Source organism: Bombus fervidus, chromosome 13, assembly GCF_041682495.2.
Source record: "Bombus fervidus isolate BK054 chromosome 13, iyBomFerv1, whole genome shotgun sequence".
Lineage (NCBI taxonomy): Eukaryota > Metazoa > Arthropoda > Insecta > Hymenoptera > Apidae > Bombus > Bombus fervidus.
In genome coordinates this window covers 9563125-9579890 of record NC_091529.1, presented here as the reverse complement: position 1 = coordinate 9579890, position 16766 = coordinate 9563125, and the positions used below count along the sequence as shown (strand labels likewise).

General features: G+C 34.1%; 1 protein-coding gene across 1 annotated transcript; it reads left to right on the top strand.

The window, feature by feature from the left end:
- Positions 1–575: 575 nt before the first annotated feature.
- LOC139993753 (uncharacterized) lies at positions 576–16292 on the top strand. Its single transcript, XM_072015765.1, has 3 exons — positions 576–882; positions 14418–14686; positions 15527–16292. Exons 1-3 carry the CDS (start codon positions 783–785, stop codon positions 15578–15580), a joined length of 423 nt encoding a protein of 140 aa, XP_071871866.1. The 5' UTR covers positions 576–782; the 3' UTR covers positions 15581–16292.
- The last annotated feature ends 474 nt before the right edge of the window (positions 16293–16766 follow it).

Genomic DNA, 16766 nt, shown 5'->3' with positions numbered 1-16766 from the left:
GTGCGAAAGCACAAAATAAATTTGCAACGTGAAAGCAATTCCTGATAATTGTATTAACCTCTAGAAATACGTTATTTCCAGAGACAACAATAAAAAATCGGTATTGCATTAAAAGATAGTTTTACGAAAAAGTTGAACAATTTCTTCGCAAAAATTTGAAGAGCTCAACTCGGAAGATTACTCAAATACAAACGTATAGGATGCGATCGAAATCCCGCCGAAAGATTTTCAAACTGAGAGATTCCAGCAATTTTGAAACTTCCATTCTTCTAGCGAACTATAAATAAAATGTCAAAAAATGTCCAAGCTTGAACTCACGACATACACTTAGAATCAAAATTGAAATCTGTACACCCTTTCTAACGAGTTCCATCAACCTTCAAAGTTACACGACCATATATATATATGTAACGTGTATATGCATACGAGGTACAAAGGAGTTCACTAACGAACGAGTTAAATGTCTCCGCGATTCGTGTCTCTTTCAATGAGTTTTATCAACCCGCATGTTCACAACATATCAACACCCTGTATATAACCAGTATTATATACCACCCACAGTGTCTGCGTAGTCAGCGTGCTCGACTCAGCAATGTTCGACTGCGCCACTCTGGTTTCCGCTCTCGTAAAAGAAGGACCGCGTAACGTCTCCTTCGTTCATTCACAACCACCTGCTCGTCAAGGAAGCATCGGATCTTTTGCTTCGTCTGCCAGTTGTCGATCAAGTCATCGGACCGGTCAACAGGAACGACTTCCAGAGATACAACTTACACGAGAAGAAAATGAAGAGCAACGCGACTTCCGGTCTTCCGCTGTCGATCTGTGTATCGGTCTGCACGCTTGTGATTCTACTGTCTGTCAGCGAGCCAGCTTACGCTAAGCGTGAGTAATTGTTTATTTTACATTTGCGGCCGTTTTAGAAATTTCTTATTCGACGAAATACATTGTCAAAGAGTACCGTTTCCTGGTCGTTTATTTGCGCTTATCGAAGATACAAAAAGTATCGCGATTCTTCTCTATACGAGTTCCTATCGGTCATTTTTGTATTAAATATTTTTTACTGCGAATCGTAACGTTCTTTCGTAGGCTACGTATCGCTGGTTGTCGCGCTTGTCAATTATAACTCTGTTTTGTAAAACGATCATATGTTTTCCTATTGCTTCAAACTTTCTTTTATTCGTCATTCCATGATATTTTAAAGAGGAGGGTGAGTTACGAAATAGAAGATTTTGATTAGAACGATCTCGACATTTACTTTCAGAGTTTAGATATTATCGTCAAACGTGTTGTATCGTTCATCTTTGTAAAAATTTTCTTTTTTTTTTTTTTCTTTTTGAATTCTGATAAAGAAGAGAGCGAAAAGTTAGCGGTTTAAAGCGAAGCGAACGTCGTGGAACAAAATGCTCTCGTGCGAATGATCCAGACATTTTTGTTTTTGTAATGGAAGTACTCGAGTATTATTAAAGAAAAAAACTTTCTTCTTCCATAAATTTCCTTGAATTCTGCGTTATACGAGAGTTTCAGGGGAGGGCTAAATATTTTCTCATTTTAGAGAGTAAAGGTGATCATAAAATAAGGTACATCGATATTTATCGCTTGTTTCGAGTAGATAATTTGTTTTTTTAGACTAAACGAAGGAATGTTTCAAGCGAAGTATTTCGAAGTTAGTAAGTTTGAGTTTAACGTTTTTATTTAAACGTAACGTAAAGGAATATTAAGACTTCGAAAGCGAAATACGAGAATGGAATATTATTTATTTTCCTAAAAATATAATGGTAGGAAATTTCGAATCTACTCGAACAATTTTATTATCTATTTTATTAATAATATTAATTCCCATCACACACGCTATCAGGTACATTTCCATTCCGTACATTTCCCTCCTTATAACCTGCTAATTTTCCACCTTTACACCGCATATTGTAATTAGACCTTGGCGAGTATAATTTAATTTGTTCCGATCGAAGTTTAATAAAGATCTCGGTGGTTTCGTGTTTCGTATCGTTTAACTCCCCGTTTCGCGAAGGATGGTGGCGTGAAACGGAGAAAGGGACGTTCTCTCAGTTTTTAAAAGAACGCGTCTGCCAGTAGGCAAACGTACAAGAAATATGACAGCAGCTGTTACAATTGTGAACGAGAATCTTTGATATTCGCTCTTTGTTGTTCGCAGAGAACGAACTTTATTTAAAAGGAACTTTACTCCGTGCTGTACCGCAGAAAAGCTACGGTATAGTTTAAGAGCAATCGAACGAATACTTAATTCTCGGTCGTTCGGCGTAACGTGAACTTAAATTAGTTTCATCGTGATAGCAAACAAAGATTATTGACTCAATGTTACGCGTTAATCCGAATGTTTCATTATAAACGAATTACTTTTTCCTTTAGTTTGTTGATACTCCATCCCTGTGATCGTTTCATTGCGTTAAGAAAGAAAACTTTCATACGGCATGCCATACGCATAATCGTTCGATTTAACTTTAACGTTTAGATTTCCAAACTAAATTGTACGCAGTAAACCAAGCGAAGATACACCGAGTTCTATCGTACGATAAAATTGCGAAGCAAATTGAATCGAATACTTATTTTTCTTGAAAATTTCACCGTGGTTTCACCATTCTGTAAAACGTCTACAGAAAGATGATCAAAGAATAACGCAAGAACAATCACTGTTATATCCAATGTATTAGAGTTTTTCTTTTCTTTCTTTTTACGTATAATTAAACTTGTACGTTTCTTTTTTTTTTTTAATTGTAATGTTAGTAATTCTCTTTCAACTTCCTAATTATTCAACGTTTTCTTTAATCCAGTAGTCGCAACTCCGTCGAATCTATGTCCGTTCGTCATTTTGTAAAATACTGAACATTTTGTAACATACTGAAAACACAGTTTAAACTTACGTAACAATTGATCCGGACGGTAAAGACACGAACGAGCGTGCACAGTTTTACATTATGCCTTGGTGTTCGCGCGTAATTGGATTTGTTCATATTTGTCGATACTTCCGTTGCTAATTAATCGCGCACTCCCTTCGATCAACTCGATTCTACATTTAAGTGAATCGCAACTAATGATCACTTTAATCGACGTGACGCGAAACGGCTGCAAGGAAGTAAATATCCCGTGTTGCTGTGAATAAAACGATTTCTTTTTGTCAGAAACTTTCCTCCCTTCGTAGGGGATAATTATGTAAACGGAGTAGAAAATATGGTTATAGAGAATCTTTGAATTTTCTACCGATCGTGCGAATTATCGGAAGTTGGTATAGAAATTAGATCAATTTGCTGAAAAGCGATTTGTTTTCTGTCGAGCGCCTGTTGAAACAGTTATCAGTTCTCGATGATCCTCTTGATAAAATAAGTTACAGTTAATTGTGAACGTGCTGTTGATTTTCATCTTTAGGCCGGTCGAGTACTTTTGTGTTTTTATAAGCTCTCAGTGAAAATGTTCATCGGTATCCCTTTAATATTTTAAAACGAGACTTACGTTTCGATGAAATTAGACTCGATCCTATCATTTTCGCAATTCTTTTTCGAACGAAAGAGCTTTTTCATATGTGACTAATTACACATCAGAAAACCATAAGCGATTATCGTTGCTTTTAATGGTGTTGTCGGATAGATTTCACGAATTCACCGTACATTATTTTGTAGACGGACTATGCGAAATTGAACGATCGATTCTCCATTATTATACAAAATCCCCTAACTCGCAGGTATTCGTACTCATCTGTTTAGTACACGTTTTTGTTTCTCAGTGGCACAATTGTTAGATCACTCGTTAGTTTCCAATGATAGCAGAAATCGAATTATATCCTTTGACGTTTCTTACCTGTTATCGTCACAGGTGTAACCAATACGATTACTAATATAACATACGATGAAACAGTGTTAAGCAGGCAAAGTAATATTCAGTAAATGTTTTACGACGCTATACGTACAAGATCGAAATGCGAGTAAGAGAGATCGGAATTCGAACGTATATGAAATGTCTAGACAAATGAATAGAGAGGAGGATATCGAATAGAATTGCTTTTGTTAAATAATAAACATAAATAATAAACAACATAAATTACGTAAGGTTTATTTGTTTCACACAAGTAAATCGTAGAAAATTTAACGAACGTAATTGTAAATTGAGTTTATTCGCGATTTATTCGTGCGATTGTTTGAAATTTGTGGAATTAATGTACGTTGGAGAGTAAATACGAAACGCTAGATACAGATAAATTATTTTATTGCAAGGGTATGTAAATTATTTCGCAATCATTAGTTCCAAGCTTTCGATGTTTCTTTGTCTCACTTTTTCTACTTGTTTTATCATATTTAATCGGTAGCTAACGAATCTGTTTAATTAGTCTTTAAATACATTTTTAACAATAGGTTAGCGACAAAAGAATATAATCGAAAGCTTTAAAGACAATTCTCTTATATTTTTGTTTCGTAATAGTAAAAACCGATACATAGATATAACTGAAATGTTAACATCTGACAGATGTACGGTGCGCGTATCATGTCCGTACCGTATGACCGACCCACGTTTTATTTATCTTGTTTTGTTTTTTTTTTTTTTTTGCAAGTACGTGGCCGACATTGTAGTTGTTATATCACTTGGTTATCGGTGACTAAAGAATCGTAGAAATTGTGATCTATCCTTTTAAAACAATTTTTTTCCATGACGTATAACATGATTTCTATGGTTAAAGTTAATCGAGTGTAATTTAAAGTACCGAGTCCGATTCGTAAAATATTGTAACACGAAACGTAAAACGATGGAAGCTCTGTCGATCAGAATTTGTCTGACGATTCTAGAAAATACTACGTGATAAAATTTTACAGCGATTTGTTCAATTAGATCGCTTTAAATTGGCCGTAAATATACTTTATATTAAAAAGTTGACAAAAATAAAACGTCGCACGACGTCAAGGGATGTACACGTATAATATGCTAACTAGCTTCTCGTAACTTTATGCCGTTATCGAGATGCGGAGATTGGTTTGGAATTTTTAAGACTGGTTTGCAATTTTTTGAATCCGACGTTCGATATTCTCTTCTAAATATAAAATGGTACACGAAGTCGTGTAAGATGCTCGTATAGAAAACATGTAACACGTTTTACTTGTTCAACAACGCGTCGAGAAATCCATAAATTTATAAACCATTAATTCGTAAATGTAAACGTTATTCGTTGAGCTATCGCTGGCTATCTCTGACCGGCTTACTCGTCAAATTCAACGTTACTTAAACGGAGCTAAAGAGCTATTTGGAAACTTCGTAGATGGATAGGAAATTGGAAATTACTTAAGCATCCTATATATTGATAAGGTAATTTATAAATATTTAATAACAGAATAGATTTTGGTATACTGGTAGCGTTTTTCTTTTCAATGGAAAAGAATAGCTTAGTGGGAGTGGTTCTTACGTTCGTAAGTACGTAGTTGCGTGATCCTAGTTTTAGTTAACTGAAGATGTGCAAGATATTTTATAATACACGAGACATAAATAACAAAAGGCAGAGAAGTAATAAAAGTTCGTACAAGTACGAGTTCTATTCATAGTTATTTGCGTGTTTGGACAATATGCAGCTGCTTGTCATTGTAGCGAGTAGTCTAACGAGCATTATAATTTCAATGTGAACCTGTGGTTTTCGTATTATAAGCATGTTATACGTTTAAAAAATTCCAAGTATCCATTTATATTTTAAATAATAGCGAGTAATTTTCTACAAATTATGTTATACTTCGTACCACTCTGAACAAGAAGGTTTTAATTAATTTTTAACGAAGAAATTACGTTTCTAAAGAAACAAAAAGTTATTAACGAAGAAAATGTATTTCAATTATATTTCCATTAAACTTTACGATTCTTTTATCGAAAGGAAATATATATCCTGAAATTGAAAAACATTTATATTTTATGCATATTCTTATCTCTAAAGCTCGAGTACAGGGATATTTCATTGCAATTATAAAGAATTTTACTTCCTTACATTGGTTCCATTATTATGTACCTTTAATCGTCTTACTCGTTGCAGTTCCATCCGATCTAAATCTTATTACTCACGATAATTCGATGTATGGAAAATATGATGGGGATGGATTTTACTTACCAAGAACTCAAAAGTATCGTGTACCACCTCAATAACGTCGATGATATATCGGCTTATAATACATATATCTATATATATAATCTAGCCCTTTACTGCAGTATGGAAAAGTATCAATATCTGATTAAGTATGAATTGATTCAAATAAGAAAAGTAAAAGAACTATCTTCTTTTTTTCTTCGTCTATAATCGTAATAAATACGATTACGATTTAACGACACGATTCATTAAGATAAATACGTTAAAACGCTCCTACACAAATATTATTCACAAAATATCGTATAAATAAATGATTACGCGACTTTAGTATTTTGTACGGTGAGTAGTATTCCATTGAAAGTGGATTAACAGAGTACGCGATTATATCAAATGATTTTCTACGAGTTAGCGTAAAGATCGATCAAGGCAGGCATTCCTCTATAAAGGTTTTCACGAATCGACAGTTATTTTACACTAACGAGCTAATCTTGTCCCATCCGTGTATAGCGCAAAGTATATTGTCTATATAAAAGAATTTTCACAAATGAGAAATTCGTTCTTAAGTCTATAGTCCTATATTTTCTATAATTTTAAACAAAAGACGTTTCAAAGAGATCGATTAATCGTGTCATCGCGGAACTTTCGATTCATTCGCCAACCTTATCTTTAATTTAGGAATTATGTTAAACAGACGTTCATAATTTGTCAGCAGATACGTTCTTTGGACGCGATTCTCCAAATTTCAAAAATCGACGGATAGACGGACTTTCTTTCAAGGTTCTTCTATTTAGAAACCTTAACCAAGGGATTAAAGCATCTTTCTCGTTACTTCGGAAGTACTGTTATTTCCCGAACATCTGGTTCATTAACAATCGCTTTTGTTAGTAGTTCGTGGGTAACCAACGTGAAAGCATTGTTCCAGCCAGGTGCAGTACGATCGAACTTTCATTTGCCCTTTACCTTTAATTGGGCGAGCGTTACGACTTTCGTTAGAACGACTAGGATTGTACCGAAGGTAACCTACGATTCAATTTTTCCAACAATTGGCTTATTAGTAGGGTTCTGAACATACCGAGACGCGATTATCCGAACAATATCTAGCGTGGTGTAATTTCGATAAAACCTGCGTATTGTTTTACAAATAAATGGAGGCTCCAGCGATATACATATATGTATTTGAGCGTAATTTTTACAGCAAAATATCGAATACAAGTGGACGTAATATTGCAAAAATAATTAGCATGATAAAACATTATTGAGTAGGGTGGAGAATGTATGCTTCGTTTGATTCATTTTCTAATTAGTCAGCTTGCAAACAATAAACTAAGGGGAATTTGTAAAATATTTATAAAACATTAACACACGGGTATATGAGCAAAAACGACGATATAAATCGATATTCAATAAGGTATAGTGATCAACAAGAATTTTATTTTATTTACATACGTAAGTCGATTATAAGTTTTCTCTTCATATAATTACTACGAGAAAGATCAATTATCTATCGACTAATTTTCTGTTTTATTATTACACGTAATTTCAACGTGTATTAACAGAATTAAAAAATAATCAGCAAATATATAATAAAGTCAACGAAGTTACACCTTAATTACGTTAACGGTACTCGTTCCCCATCAATTGAAGTTCAAAGTAATTTATAATGTATGCATGGGTAATAACAAAGAATCTACGTAAATCGACCATTCAAGAAACAAAGGAAGAATTAAATCGTTTAACGAAACAGTTTTTCATGCAGTGAATTAAATTCGAAAGAAAAATTACCTACTTTCTCGGGTACATTAAAAGGTTTTCCAAATGATTTCCAACGAAACGTAAAAATAACGTATATGCATCGTCTTGTATCATCTCCATTATATTTTCCAACCTCGATTACTTATTCAAGCGGTCGAGCATCGATGTCAGACAGCGGGGCAATCTCGCGATGAAGAAGAGACGGTTTCCGCGAATTTGCAAGAATTTTGAAATTTCGCGAAATTCTAGAAATCGGAAAACAATGGAATACGCTATCGTTACGCAATAAACGATAACAATCATTAGATCTCTAGAAGAATGCGAATACTCTGCATCAGCGTGTTCGTTATCATCGTTATTTAGTAACGTGATATTGTTTCACTCATTACAAACTGACAATGAGTACTTACGGTCGATCGTAAAATTAATGAACAAGTGCGTCGTGTTTTTCCGATAACGCCGTTGCGTAACGTACGTGTAGCTAAGATTTTTTTTTTTTTAGCAAAAGTATATACTTGTTTTTTGATTTGATATTTTAGAAAGAAAAAAGAAAAAAAAAAAGAGGAAGATTAAAAGAAGTATGCATGTAGCTAAAACACCTTTGAAAAGTAAAATAGTGGACGACACGTATAGATATAGCAGGACACAGTCGTAAAATTAAACAAAAGAAGGTAATACGATATTCTTTTTGATCGTTCCGATGTAGCGGTTCGAAAATGTATAAAAATTGGATAAAATACAAAGTATTCAGCGTGCTTTAAAACGCGAAAGGCAGATTTCTACGGAGACGAATCGCTTTTATTAAATCACTTGATCCCAGAAATAACGACGTTTCTACCTACAACGAGGTCGGCAAGTTGCTCCTCTTTTACCGTTGCCTTTCAAGAACGATGTTTCATTTTACCTGCGTTGACACTGTGACTCTGGGAGGCGAACATCACTTTGAAAATTCAGTACGCGTCATGGAAATGTTTTGCATTGTTATTCGGGACAATATTATCCTTGGCTGCCCAATTATTTTTGGAAATAAGGAACGAATCTCGCGTTCGTTTCACGAAAAAGAATCGAACGCGATTTTGAGTCGATAAATCGCCTTGCCTGCATTTTACAACGATTTTCCTGCTTAATAAATGCACGAATTTTATTATTTATAGAGAACCGAAGCGGATTTTATTTTGTTTGAGTGCAATTTAGGTTAAAATTTGCGTTACACGTGAACGAAGCAAATAGTATTGAGCCAATTTCGATTTTTATCCTATGTAAGCGTCGTAGTATTTGTAAAAATTTGTAGGCAGTTTTGTAAATATTTGGCCAGCTTTATTTTGCAAATATTCATAACGAACGAGGTAGTGTTTGCTTCGTTTCTCCCTTAATCTGTGGATTAAAGTTGGAGGGAAGTTAAAACGAAAGAAACTGAATCGATTCAAGTTTCGTTCTTTATAAAGACTCGCGGTATTTGTTTTACTTGTTACATAATGATTGGAGACTACGATTTAAAGTTGAAATTAATCGCACGATCGAAAGGTACAGTTACATTAAACGTATTACATGAAATTCAGCTACGAACGACATCGATTCGTTTCCTTCAAATGTAACTTTTTTATATTGTAAAGAAGTTTCGAAAATTTGTACATTTACGGGCGAACCAAAATTCGTCGACATTCGTTGTATAAAATGTAATTAAGTTTTCTCCAATTGTTTCCGCTAGAAAATGTTCACGGTTAATATAATTGTTTTCCTTTTGTCATCCATTCGTATGATACCGCGTGCGCGCGCGTACGTGTGTGTATGTATGTGTAAATCTATAAAATTTCTACCATTCTGTCTGTCACGGTATTTCAGTCGTTGGCTTTAGTATCTAAGTAAGAGCAGCATTTGATCGACTTCAACTACTTTCGTTTCGTTTCAAAATTTGATAGAAACTCATAGAAAATAATCCCCTTCCTTCGACAAATATGGAACAGAATAATCGTTTGTTAAAGACTGGAGGAGACTCGTCGATCGATTCAAAAATATTTAATGCGAAAAAACACGGTAAAAATACGCCAACCTTTTCTAAAAGTTAAACATTCGTACGATCGTTCGAACGTTGATGGTTGGTTACAGAGCACTTTCGAACACATTCAACTGCATTAAAAGCGAACATTAACAGTGCTTGGAAAACAGTGGAACAAACTTTAACAGCATAGCGATTTTATCACGAATAAATACTGCCACGATAAATCAGGGTACAAATAGTAATAAAAACAGGCTACCACGTGTCATTACATTTTGACGCATCCGTAATCGGAGACAATGGAATCGTGCAAGCTGCCAACCTCGTTTACTCTCGTGTTCGTACGTGCAATTGCAGTTGGGTCCAGCAGAATAGGCTGTCCAGTCGTAGAATGCATTTTCTCGGCGATCGTAAACACAAAGTGCGAATGAATCGTTTGTCGAGATCGCGTTGCCCGCAAATATTTCTATTTTCCTCGGCTCGAGTAAAAAGCGATTTATCGCGAGAATGTACATATACGCGAGATATATTTGCACAGAACTCGAAAGGACGTTGTTCGTGCCTCTCGTTTTCGACTTTTCAACGGCCTGCTCTTGCTCATCGATGTTCAAAAAAGAATACGTCGTACGATGTACATTAGAAATATAAGTATTGGCACAATTTTTAGTTTCTTCAAAACGGAATAATTTTCTGCTTTTTAGATTGGACCAAACGACTTTTTCTTTTTTCTTTTTTTTTTTGAGAAGTTAGTTAGAAGTGTAAAGAAGATTTTGAAAAAATGACAGCTGATCGGAATCGCGAAGGAAATAGTAAAGCTCGCTTATCGCAACCCTTTCATGTGAAACAAAAATTTTAAAAATACGTTCCGTAGATTTACGTAATCTGAAAATTTCATCGAACTCGGTTAACGTGACTATTAGTTGCAAACGGTTAAAAACGACGAAAGTCGCAGTTTTCTACGGCTTTCGGCCTACAACTGTAACAAACCTATATATTTCTATATATTTCATTTTCGGTGCCCATAGTCCGTTTCTGGAACCGATTCCGATGGAATTTTTAGCATGCGTTTAACCAACGTAGATCTACAAAGTGTACCTTTAAAATTTTCATTACAGATAAAAGACTCTTAAAAATTGCCCTTTACTATTTTCTTCGTGTTTCCAAACCAACCGCAAAACATTTCAACTTCTTCTTTCACACGTCCATTTAATAAACTAATCCTTTCAACTCGTCAGAAAAATTCAAGTCGTCTGGTCCAATTCTAAAAAGCTTATTCTGTTTTAAAGATACTTTTGTTCCTAACTGTACATGTAAAGTATGTATTTGCCTGTTTGATTTCTGAAGGACTCATGCTCTTCGACGGAATAAAACATCTTAGTCGATGATCGTAAGAACGTTTGCCGTACGACCGCGATGGGGAACCCAAATGTCTATAAAACGTCACTGTCCCTTTCTCGTTCTTTCTTTCTGAAAAAATATTTTTATGCGTGCGTAGGTAAGCTAAATTAAAAGACATACGTGGTTATGTTCGCCTCGCTACACTTGCTCGGTTTATCTAGACACGCATTTACGTAGATAAAAGCTGTTCTTTGATGATTTTATGACTTTGCTGTATCTCCTCCACGAATAGCAAGCGCGCACAAGTTTAAACATACGGTTGCCTCTGATGTCCGGTATCATCGCGCAGTTCCAACTATATCAAATACCAAAATTTTCCAGCTGTTGGACACAAGAAGGTGGGCGTGTTGAATTTTCATTGACATCATCCGATCTAGTACGTGTAGATCGTTTCTTCTCTTATCGAGGATACTTAGAAAAGCGAAGTTTATCAAGAAGAATGTTCAAAATGCGTTAATCAACCCTTTCTACAAATATTCGTGCGAACAGCTTGAACTTTATCTATTCCTTATCGAAAACTTTGATATATGTTAGCAATAGGAACTGTCAGAAGCGTAGTTAAATTAATCTAGCGAGAAACTGAATATCTGCTTTATTAATTTCACCGGTTCTATGACGAAACAACCGGTTGACGTTGTATTCTGTTTCCTCAAGAATTAGTAATTTCTATTTTAAATTTAATGTAAAGGAGCTAAGTACGCAAGCCATAATTGCATATAACAGTTACTACGCTTTATGTGTTATCAATTTTTAATATCCACTCGATGTACTTTTATTCCTTACCTCGTTATCAACGTTACCTCATAGTTTATTTTCTTCTAAACCCTCTCACAGTGTTCTTATCCATATTTTCATTTTTAAACGAGAATTTTATTTCATTCAAATTCTTCTAATCTAAATCCATATAATAGTAGATATTATGTTCTTCGTGAGAATGGAATGTCTAAAATCCAAATTAACCTTCCATTCTACTTCAACTAATATCTTTTGTTAGAACATTTTATCATTTAGCGCGTCTCTAACGCGCGTTTATGCAATCGCAACCTTTAGCAAAAACGAAAAGAAACGAACGTTAGCGAACCATCGCTTGCCGCTACAGACAGTACAGTCTTGTTTGTACGATCGAAGAAGAGAATTCCAATTACTTTCGCGTTTTCGTTTGAATCTACTTGACTTTCAACGCTCTGTTCGATCCCTTGACTCTTTCACGTTGTTTAAAAAAGTATTCATATTTTATATTGTATACTATATGTAGCTATTAAAAAAGTTACAAGTCAAACGATAAACGATAGAGCTTTTTTCATATAGAAGAACGTAGACGCCCTCTTACAAAAATAGTTCCTATATAATTTTTCTATTCGCCTTCCCTTTTGTTGTAGCTAACTAAAAACGAAGGAAAAGCAAGAAGAATCATTTTTGCGATCTGTGTAGTTTGCTATTCACAGAGTAACCTTTGTGTAAGAAAAAAAGAAAATCCTTGTTGGCAACGAGCTCTCTGGCGATCGAGTCCCTTTAAAGAGCTTTCGAAGCTTTTAAAACGCGCGAACAGGACGCGGTAGGGGAAAGAAGCTCGAAACCGTTGATCGATTAGAGCCAGCCTTCGTTTAAGATAATAATCGAGCGAATAAGTTCGAGCCCTCGTTCGATCCATTTGGTTTTTCATTTCTTATCACGTACGACCAATCACGTCTCGTGTCACGCTTTTTAGTTTGTCATTTAGTTTGCTCTCTCGCGCGATACATTCTTTTTTCTTTCTTTTCTGTTCTCCTCCTTTTTCTATTCCACTCGATTTATGATTCGCTTTCAGGAGATTCGATTGATTCATACCTCGTAGGTACATTCAATTTTAAATTATTTAAGGACCACGTTTTATTTCGTCGTAACATGGAATACGTTTTATATTTGTGAATAGGTTGCGAATGGCAGGAACGAGCGTGTAAATGGTGATACAATTTCGTTTATGATTTCTTATTCGTATTTCTGTTTTAGTAATCAGAAAATGAAAACTTACGTAGCATGTAAATGTTAAGGGGTAATAGATTGCTCAAAATATTTTAATGATTCGTGTAATTGTTATTTAAATTGTACAACCTGTCGACAGAGTCTCTGCGTTTAAATCGTGTATACGCATATCCACGTATATCACATTTTATATCGCAAAGTCGTTCGGTTTTTGTTAAAACGTTTATTTCAGAATAGCATTTTTCTAATTCTTCGTGTAACATTTCTCGCTTACAGGTTGAAAACGCGTTATTCATCTCGTTCCCTTTCTCTTAATAGTCGATTATATTTCTCTACTTAAAAGATGGTACTGCACATTCGAATTTATGGGATTGCGTATTTATTTTTACATCTGCCGTCTCTTGCAGGCCCGTTATTTTTCAAACTTTACATCGTCTAAGAAATATTAATTACTAAAATGGATCATAGAGCTATGTATGTTCTATAAAGTATAAAATCTTTCTTGTTCTACGTTCTATAGAATCAATTTCGAAGGTTCCATATTACGAATTCCCGATCGTGATCCGTTAAAAGCATTTATTTTTTCCACTTCGTATCACGGAAGGAGAAAAGTAAATTTGAAAGTGAAATTAGATTTTACGCTTCCGTTTATCAGCTTCTAACAGTTTGACATTCCACGCGATATGCATTTTCTTTTATTTTGCAAATGTCGTGTCTTAAATTTAACGAGATTTTTATACCCCAAAATAAGCTGAGATACAAATTATGTTTTTATGATGCTTGTAGATTGTTCGAAGGTTTGACACCTTGTCTAATAAAAAGTTTGCTCTTGTTAGCGAAAGGTATAAACCCGGATACCAGAGGTCTGAAATAGTTAGAAAATAGTAAAATACGGCCGAGTATTTTCAAATTAAACAATAGTTAAATATTCTGTTACGGGTTAGAAAAGTACCGCAGCTATTTTCTGCGGTTAAATCGAACGAACGTACGTTAGAATTCTAGTAACTGTGTATCATACTCTAAAAGTAACATTTATATTTCTATACATTTATGAAAACTACAAGGAGTAGACCGTAATGGTAAACTATATTTTATGACAAATGTCTTTCATTATAAATGTAAATGTTTATTATAAATGTATTTGATTTAATCGTTTCTTCTCTTAAATTAGTTTAATCGTTGTTAAATTTCATAATCCAAAAACTAATTTCGTTTCTATTTTAACAGGTGGTTGTTCCGCGTTCGGACATTCCTGTTTCGGTGGACACGGAAAGAGGTTCGATCCGCATATGCGGGGCAACGTTCTTCAAGAGAATCAAATAGACGCGGTTACCAGTGACAAACGCGAAGAAATGGAACCTCTACGCCTGCGTAACGAGTTCGTTATTCCTGGGAAGAAGTTCGAAGGACAAGAAGAGACGCTTCTTCCTCAGACGCGCAGGCAGGATTCTACGAGATTCGACCCTTTCACTTTGTCGTTAATCGTACGGCAATGGGTATGCAAATATTTGATTTCATGAAAAAGCAAAAACGAACGAATAGAATCGTCTATCAGTAACTTCGACAATGCAGGTACTATCGAGTTGCGGAACTTCGTTAAAACGCGAATCTTTTATCTCAAGATCTTGTGTTGTAAAACTATACCTTCACCTGTATCCATCAGTAACTTAAGTATTTTAAGTTCTATCGTTATGCAAAACCTCATTAAAAAGTTAACTTTCTTCGCCACCTTCCTTTGTAACTTTTATACTGTCTATAATGGTTTTGTATGCTAATTAGGCGCAGGATTGGATCAGAGTATCAAGCTTCTCCCTAAGTCACACTTCTATTTCCGTTTATGTCTTTCCTTCCTTCCTTGAATTCGTCTTCCTCTCTTTTCCTCATTTAAATTTCAAACGTTCTTTGTATAAACGTTAGTTTCACATTATTCTAATAAATACTACTAAAGGTACTGTCTCTTAGAATAATTAAACGAATGAATTATGCGTTTAACGAATAAATGGAGAAGCACAGTAAGAATTAATATGAGATTCAACGATAGTAATGAATAATGTAAGCAAATTTTATTTTATACGATAGATGCTTCGTTGTCCGAAAATCTATTTATGTAAAACGTCTTACTATGCGTACAGCATATTTCTTTCATTATTTCGTATGAAATTAGCAAACGCATTAGTAATCTTGTATAACGACGATATGCGATATGCGATACCAATGCATTATTACGGAAGTATTAAGTTTATAAAAGCATCGTTCATTCGTTTTCACGCTTTATTCGTAAGAAACTAAGGAACTCGATTAATGGGTGATACTAACGATTCAATTAATAATTTCAGTTGACGTCGCAACATCGCCTTCATCAGCCGGACGTGGAGCTTAATAAGAAATAAACGGATAGGCGTTTCTATTATACTTTGAATTCGAAACGAAGAATTTGGAAAATATTAGATATCGAAAATATGTGAAATTGATAAGTGAAAATATTTTAACGAATTATCTTGGCTGTTATCGTATTATAATTTTACCAATTCTTTATGTTACGTCTTTTTACACATTTCACAAGTAAGACGAATTTTATTTAAACGATTCGTTAATATGTAGCATGCGTGTATTTTATTTTTGTCTGCATCGAACGAAAATAATAAATAGAAACTATCGTACTTTAGTATTTCCACGTATATTCGCGGATTTTCGTTTTAACATTAAATTATTTAATATAATTGTTAACGTTCGAATTGAATTATATGTAAGCATAAAGTAGAACGAATAAAATGTTATTCCTTAAAACGATTGTTTATTTTATTTAATGTATTTTAATGCAATGCGAATCTTAAATCTCTCCAATCTTAAAATCTCTCTATAATACTATGTGACTTGGAAGTTATATACATACATGTTCATATTGTATTTTGTAAATTTTCTTTCAACCATTTATTACTGCGCTATTCTACCTTATACATTGTATATTACACGCGTTGCTACTCCGATATCAAATGATATATTTATAACAATTGGGTATCGGTTTTCATCTTCTCTTTCCACAGTCTGTTATTCCTAACACTCGTTGTGAATTAATTTATCAAGAATTTTAATACGAATGTCGCAGAAGGTGGTTAGACTGTTTCATAATTAATATCAACTTGTTGATTTTCAAACGAATATATGTACATTGGTATAGATACGTTAAGGAGTTGAATTATTTTGAGAAAAACTTAATGATAAATGAATGCGACTAGTGCAAGCAGCTGTGCAGTAACGATTAAGTTGTATAATATACATATATTCCGGACGATTAATCGATATGTCCATAATTTATGGAAGATTTCATCGTTTGTTCGTTTAATTTTTATCATTTTCTAAGAATTCTCTATGTTCTGTCTCAATTTTCATAGCGACCATAAATAAAAATGTTACGAAATAGACAGATTTATTATCAGCATTTATTTTATTTGTTATTATTTACGTTTCTACTTCTTACAGACATTAAATGAAAATTACAAAAATAATTAAGCTGAAAACAATTATTTATTTATCCTATTTAATCGCAATTCAAATTCTGACATTTAATTTATCATT